Here is a 6,886-nt window from a genome sequence, read left to right as displayed (position 1 = left end):
CATACTGTAGTGTTTCATAGTAGATCTTATTTTATTTTTTTAATACCAACAAAGATACGTCAAATAAAAATACATTCAAATCAAATGTTATTTCTCACATGCTTCGCAAACTACCGGTTTAGACTAACATTGAAATGCTTACGTAGGGGACCTTCCCAACAAATACAGAAAAAGAGAAATGATAGAAAAATAATAACACAAGGAATAAATACACAATGAGCAAAGATAACTTGGCTAAAAGAACTGAGGGAAGGGTAGCTTATAGATCCTTACCGTGGTGATTGATGATTGAATAATGTCCAGCATCTATTCTCTTGTTTATTTTGATGTCGTTGTCATTGTTGTTTTGTTACATATCCATCTCTCCGCAGTTGTGCACAGTTGTGCTCAAATAAATCCCATACTCCTTTGCTCTCATTTTTACGTTCAGGAAACAAATACACAGTAAGAATCCAACTGGTCCAAACAGCTGTCTGTCAAAGAACAAAAAGCAATAATCAGACCCAGGGGGGCGGGCTGTAATCCAGAGGGGCTGATGAAAGATGATCCAAATAAAATGTTTTAGGAGGGGTGAGTTGTTGGTTTGGGAGGACAAGGGGTAGCAATGCACCTCTTTAGATCAAAGACATTCTGAGAAAATGCTCAATGACCTGAGGGCAACAAAACAGCCCAATCTGGGAAAAACAAGACCAGAACAGAGCAAAAACACAGATCCCACTTCCCTCCCTCCTGAATCCCTCCCTTAACCTCTCAGATTCAGAACATCAGTGTTTATCTCGAGGTTGGAATCCTCCATTTTGTTGTTAGAACGGATCCAGCTGAGAAAGACAATGGAGGGTATGGCAGCGAGTCACAGAGAACAATTCATACATACACAACTTAACACAATTACTGCTCTGGAGGTATTCCAGAAAGAACGTTCCAGAAACATGACTTCTGCCCAGAGGAGCGATCCCCTCTGAATTCCTTCCAGACCGGTGAAGGCACTCCAGTTGGCCTCTCAGAAAAGCTTTCCTTCCGTCCTATTCCCAGCGCCGCTCAGACAGAAAAATATCCCATTCTCAATAAGGTCTAACGTCTGACAAAAAGTGCCATTTTTTCCCACTTTTCTTCTTCTTCTTTTAAATCCAATTTAAAGTGCATGGATGAGGTAAACAATTTTATCGTTCATTTGTCTTTTGATATTTCATTTTTTATTATCGTAAGAAATGAAGTCGTTTCCTTCTTGTGGATCAGACCGAACCATTCTGCCTTGTATCTGTTGCATTTGGGAGAGCATTCCCTGGACGCTGGTCAGGATCTTATTCTGGTGTGCAGCTGAAGAGATTCCAATTCGGCCCATGTCCCTGTTATAACAAGAGGAGGAAAGAAAACATTAGGAACCAAGACAAACTATGACAGCTTCCTGATTCATATGACAGATTTAACATCCTCTAGGTGTCAACCCGGCCTAATATAAATGAGTCAGACAGGTCTCTCCTGGATGCATAAATGCTGAGTAAACCAAGCATAACTCACTCCTGTGTCATATGAACCACAGCCTCTGGGGTGGTGTATCCTGCTGCGGTGAAGTTGTCGCTGTATCTCTCCATGCCGATGGCCTGCAGCCAGTCCTCCACAGAGCCCAGGGCCGAGGCCACCTCCGGGCTGACCGGCTCCAGGAGGGTGGTGCTGGGTCTGGATACCGTGCAGGATGGAGGGGGATAAGGTCAGTCTACATCCAGACAATTTCCACTATATTAAAGCACCGGTACCTAAACCTTTCAGGGTTTCAACCCATCTAAATCTTTAAAGAGTTTTCTTTTGACCCTCCAAATATATATCTATATTTTTTAAATAACTACAATCTTTACCCATTGACCGAAATGATTAAACCTCAACCCACAAACTGTATTAAGCTACCTAAGCCACCATTTTGAGAAACTGTTGTCAAACGACTTGGCGGTAATAAACTGATGGATTAGAATGGCACTGCTCTTGTTTCTTACATCACCTCACCTGTCATTCAGACATAACTGCAACACCTGAACAACCAGTTAAATCAAGACCTGAGGAGGAGGGAGAGACGCGGTGCCCTCTGGCCTCAAGGGCAGTGATGTTTTTCATCATTTGACATTAGCTTATCACAGGGGCCAGGCGTGTGAACTACCCTAAGGCTTTGAAAAAGGAACTGTTATTCTTCAGCATCTCTTCTTTCTGTCTGTCTCTTTCCCCCTCTCTCTCTCTCTCTCTCTCTCTCACACACACACACATCTTTTTTTCTTATGGAATCAGAAAGTTAGTCAAACTAAGCGCTAGCATGCGTCCCATCTCCATTTGTCCTCCAAGACAGAAGCCAAGTAAAACACAGTTCCTCCCGGGTGTCACCAACACAGTTAGTTAATCGTTATTTAAAGAGAAAACATTAACAACACACACTGTGGCTTTAACCTCATACTGCTTCTCCTCTAGCATGCAGATATTCATCATGACTCTTGTCCTTCTTTCAGGCACACCAACAGAGAACTACATTTCCCCTCTCCTTTTCCATCCCTTCATCCCTCCGTCCTTAGCTTCACAATGATGTCTGCCATCAAATATTTACCTAGGGCCAGTGCAGCCGAGGGACTGAGCACACTCACTACGGTCCCACTCCACTGCTCCCCTCCTCCATAATTGAACAGGTGTTGGCTAAGAGGCTTGGGCTGCAGGGTTCAAGCACCACTTTGGCCTGGCTGGGGGGCTGGGGTCTATTGGGGGTAGTCTGGGGGTGGGGGAGCTGTGGGGTAATACACAGGCCCCTGCTTAGTTGTGAAAGTCATTGTGAAACATACTGTGGTGGTTTGGGGTCTTTCTCCACCTCTACCACCCTGAGCCATGGAACCAGCATGTGGATTTGAAATGTTGCTAGGGACCCCAAGACCTCAGCCCCTGTATACTCTGCAGAACATTTCCCCTTCTTTAACTGTAAAAGCTGTTTATGGGATTCAGTTCCACTAATTACTCCTCTAGGACTCTCTCTCCCCCTCTCTCTCTCCCTCCCTCCCTCTCTCTCTCTCTGTGTGTTAAAGTGGAAAATACTTTCCTCCCCGACTAGCTCTAGGTCTGTAAACACACGTACGTCCTCCTAGGAGTAACGGCTCCTATTTACATTCTTTTTTTAATAACATACAGCTAGCTACCATTGTAATTCTCAACTCTATTAGAACACATACTTCATTTTACAAGGTGTACCGTTCAGTTAATGTTCTATGGGAGTGTATAAAACAGTACTGACTACACACATTACAATAATAGTGAATAAACCAGGAAATCCCTGTCTCACCGTGTAGTCTCTCCTCCAGTCCTCTTCAGGCTGTTGGGGTTCCGGATCAGTTTGTCCAGCATGTTGACGATCTGGCCAAACTTGGGCCTATCGCCCCTCTCCCTCTGCCAGCAGTCCAGCATCAGCTGGTGCAATGCCACGGGCAGTCCATAGGTGGGGGCAGCCTGTACCCTCATCTATGGCCTTGATCACCTTGGGGGAGAGGGGGCAGAGGTTTAGAGGGTTGATGGTAGACTGTGAGCTAGATTACTCAGCCATCTTACTCACACTGTAATGATGATGTTATTATAATTGAATAATAGGATGGATTCAGGAAAATTGTACAGCTGTAATTACACAGATACCATTTGTTATTATGACATAACATTATTATTATTTGACGTTTTAAACCTGAATCTGTTCTCATTGTAGACTTACATCCTGGTTACTCATGTCCCAATATGGCCGCTCTCCGTATGACATCACTTCCCACATGACAATGCCGTAGCTCCACACGTCGCTGGCCGAGGTGAACTTTCTGTAGGCGATGGCCTCTGGGGCTGTCCAGCGAATGGGGATCTTCCCCCCTGTGATTGTCAGGTAACAAGGTGTTAGTATCACTCATACTGTACCAAAAACATAGATCTACATACAAAAATAAAAACACCTAAATATGTTGACAGGTAGATAGACATACTGAAATTACAGCCAGACTCTCTTACCCTGGTGGTGTAAGCAGGCTCGGGTCGTCCTCCAGGACTCGTGACATGCCGAAGTCAGACACCTTACACACCAGGTTGCTGTTGACCAGGATGTTGCGTGCAGCCAGGTCTCTGTGGACGTAGCTCATGTCAGACAGGTACTTCATGCCCGACGCGATGCCACGCAAGATGCCCACCAGCTGGATCACTGTGAAACGCCCGTCATTCTTCTAGAGAACCAAACAAACAAAGAAATTCATGTTAGATAATGTTTGTATGCAGTCTACTGGCAGGATGGGATGATGATTGTAGATAGTAAGTCATCATAATCTTGATGACGTTGCTTGTTTGACATTCATTAAGAGGATAACGGCCGTAATAGTCCGAGTTCTGAACGTATGTAAGCAGACACATACCACACACACTGCATGACTTACCCTCAGAAATGCATCCAGCGAGCCGTTCTCCATGTACTCTGTGATAATCATCACTGGTTTACCTGAAGAAAAAAAGAGAGAGAGGGAGAGAGAGAGAATGAAAGGCAGATGATTATGGAGGTAAATGATGCACATCACAGCACAGCAGGAGAGCAGTGGTTCTCAGGAGAGTGTGTGTGTGTGTGTGTGTGTGTGTGTGTGTGTGTGTGTGTGTGTGTGTGTGTGTGTGTGTGTGTGTGTGTGTGTGTGTGTGTGTGTGTGTGTGTGTGTGTGTGTGTGTGTGTGTGGTATACCATTCGTCTCAGTCCCGTAGTCAGTGTAAGTGTGTCCTCGTAGCTCCCACTTACTCAACAACACAGAGAAGGATCTCTACCGTAACACAACACCAATGGATAAAAAATAAACGGAATGAAGCTAAGCACAGGCAAAATCATAGAGGAAAACCTGATTCAATCTGTTTTCCACCAGACACTGGGAGATGAATTCCCCTTTCAGCTGGACAATAACCTAAAACACAAGGCCAAATCTACACTGGAGTTGCTAACGAAGACAACAGTGAATCCTCCTGAGTGGCCGAATTACAGTTTTTACTTAAATCTACTTGAAAATCTATGGCAAGACCTGAAAATGGTTGTGTAGCAAATGATAAACAACTAATTTGACAGAGTTTGAAGAATTTAAAAAAAAAGAATGGCCAAATGTTGCACAACCCAGGTGTGGAAAGCTCTTGGAGATTTACCCAGAAAGACTCAGCTGTAATCGCTGACAACGGTGCTTCTACAAATAATTGACGCAGGGGTGTGAATACTTACGTAAATGGGATATTTCTGTATTTCATTTTCAATTGTGCTAAAATGTCTAAAAACATGTTTTCACTTTGTCATGATGGGGTATTGGGGTGGGGTATTGGGGGTATTGGGGGTATTGTATGTAGGTTGGTGAGAAAAATATATTTCCTCCATTTTGAATTCAGGGTGTGAATACTTTCTGAAGGCACTGTACATACACACACAATCTCTATTCATCTATGACAATCTGTGTATTTATGTCCTTCACCATTCTCTCGGTTCCTTTCCCACTTTTATCCCAACTTTCTGTACATTCTGTCACTCTCCACATTCTCTCTCCCTTTCTTCCTCCGTCTCACACTTTCTCTTTTTCCATGTCATTCTCCATCCCTGCCACTCCTTTCTGTTCTCTCTCGCTCGCTCTCTCTCTCTCTCTCTCTCTCTCTCTCTCTCTCTCTCTCTCTCAGGGGAGCATCTGTCTCTTTCTTTCAGCAGGAGGGAGATTCCCTGGTGGTTCTGTGATGGTGTGTGTGTCTTTGTGTGGCTCTGGGAGGTAGAGAGGAGGAGGTGGAGCTCTAGCAAGATGGCAACTGCCTAACCAGACATACAGCAAATACATGGCGAAGAGTTTTACTTCTAACTCCTCTTGGAATTGTTAGATACTGTGCTATGATTATGATTATTATTTTAAACATGTATACTCACATTTTATTTGTTATTAGAAACTCATTTGCCCACAAATTTGAGAGTTATTGGAGTGTTTCCTAGTTATTAGTGTCTAGTTCCACTGAGTCAAGTAGTTAGTAGTTTCAGGGTCTGAAGGTGAAGTTCTCCCACTCTGCAGTAGACTGGTTCGATTGCCAAGAGGCTGTCAGTCACGGCTCTGTGTGGTGCGTGATTGGCACTCCATGACTTACAGGGCTATAGCAACGCCCCAAAGAGGAAGTGGAGTTCAACTTGAGAGGGGAGCCTCTTTGTCAACCATCTTTGTGCTGTTTTGTTCTCCTCTGCTGCCCCCGGGCCGCGGCTGATTGACAGCTCCCTAACTAAGTCTGAGGAGCGTCTGACCTACGACCCCCATCTCGCCCCTTCTCAGCCCCTCCCTCGTCCTCCCAGCCTATTTGCATGCTAATGTCTTGTTTACTGAATACGTCCCGTCGCCTTTGGCAATGAACTCTGGGCAAGGGCCCCGCCAATAAGCTGATTATCACCTGTCCAAAAATGACTAGGGAGGGTAGAGGATAACATATAGGACAATGTTTGGAGAACGTTGAGGTAACATTAGGGAACGTTATTAAAGAGAGCTGTCGGTGGGAGAACACAAAGAGGCCTGCTACTAACTCTCACTGGAACGTAATTGTAATTGTTTTTTATAAAAGGACCATTTCTAATTTAGCAGTGCTTACATTATGTAAATGTGGGAATTGAAATGTATCACATACTAAAGGAAAGCTGGGAATCCTTAAAGTGTTTACGACTGACGATGGACGGCCAGGGTTTTTAATTAAGTCAGAGTGACGCTAAGAAAAAATAAATAAATGGCTAAGATGAGAGGCTATGCTGCCTCAGCTCTGAGTCTCTGATGTTAGTCTATTTATGTATTTAGTGCGTATTTAGACTTCATCAATAATTAATAAGAATTAATTGGCCTCTTGGACAGGCAGTGCTGCCGTACTG

At 44.1% G+C, this 6,886-nt stretch overlaps 1 protein-coding gene across 1 annotated transcript in view; it reads right to left on the bottom strand.

Moving 5' to 3' along the window:
• Nucleotides 1-1,514: 1,514 nt before the first annotated feature.
• LOC112247396 (ephrin type-A receptor 4) overlaps nucleotides 1,515-6,886 on the bottom strand; it is an 84,426-nt gene continuing 79,054 nt past the window's right edge. Inside the window, 7 exon segments of the mRNA XM_042296336.1 lie at nucleotides 1,515-1,677; nucleotides 3,305-3,443; nucleotides 3,446-3,478; nucleotides 3,481-3,496; nucleotides 3,722-3,890; nucleotides 4,024-4,214; nucleotides 4,422-4,483. Of these exon segments, the coding sequence (XP_042152270.1) occupies nucleotides 1,515-1,677; nucleotides 3,305-3,443; nucleotides 3,446-3,478; nucleotides 3,481-3,496; nucleotides 3,722-3,890; nucleotides 4,024-4,214; nucleotides 4,422-4,483 (773 nt within the window).

Source organism: Oncorhynchus tshawytscha, linkage group LG13 (genome assembly GCF_018296145.1).
Source record: "Oncorhynchus tshawytscha isolate Ot180627B linkage group LG13, Otsh_v2.0, whole genome shotgun sequence".
In the NCBI taxonomy this organism is placed as follows: domain Eukaryota; kingdom Metazoa; phylum Chordata; class Actinopteri; order Salmoniformes; family Salmonidae; genus Oncorhynchus; species Oncorhynchus tshawytscha.
This window is presented reverse-complemented; position numbering and strand designations above follow the sequence as displayed.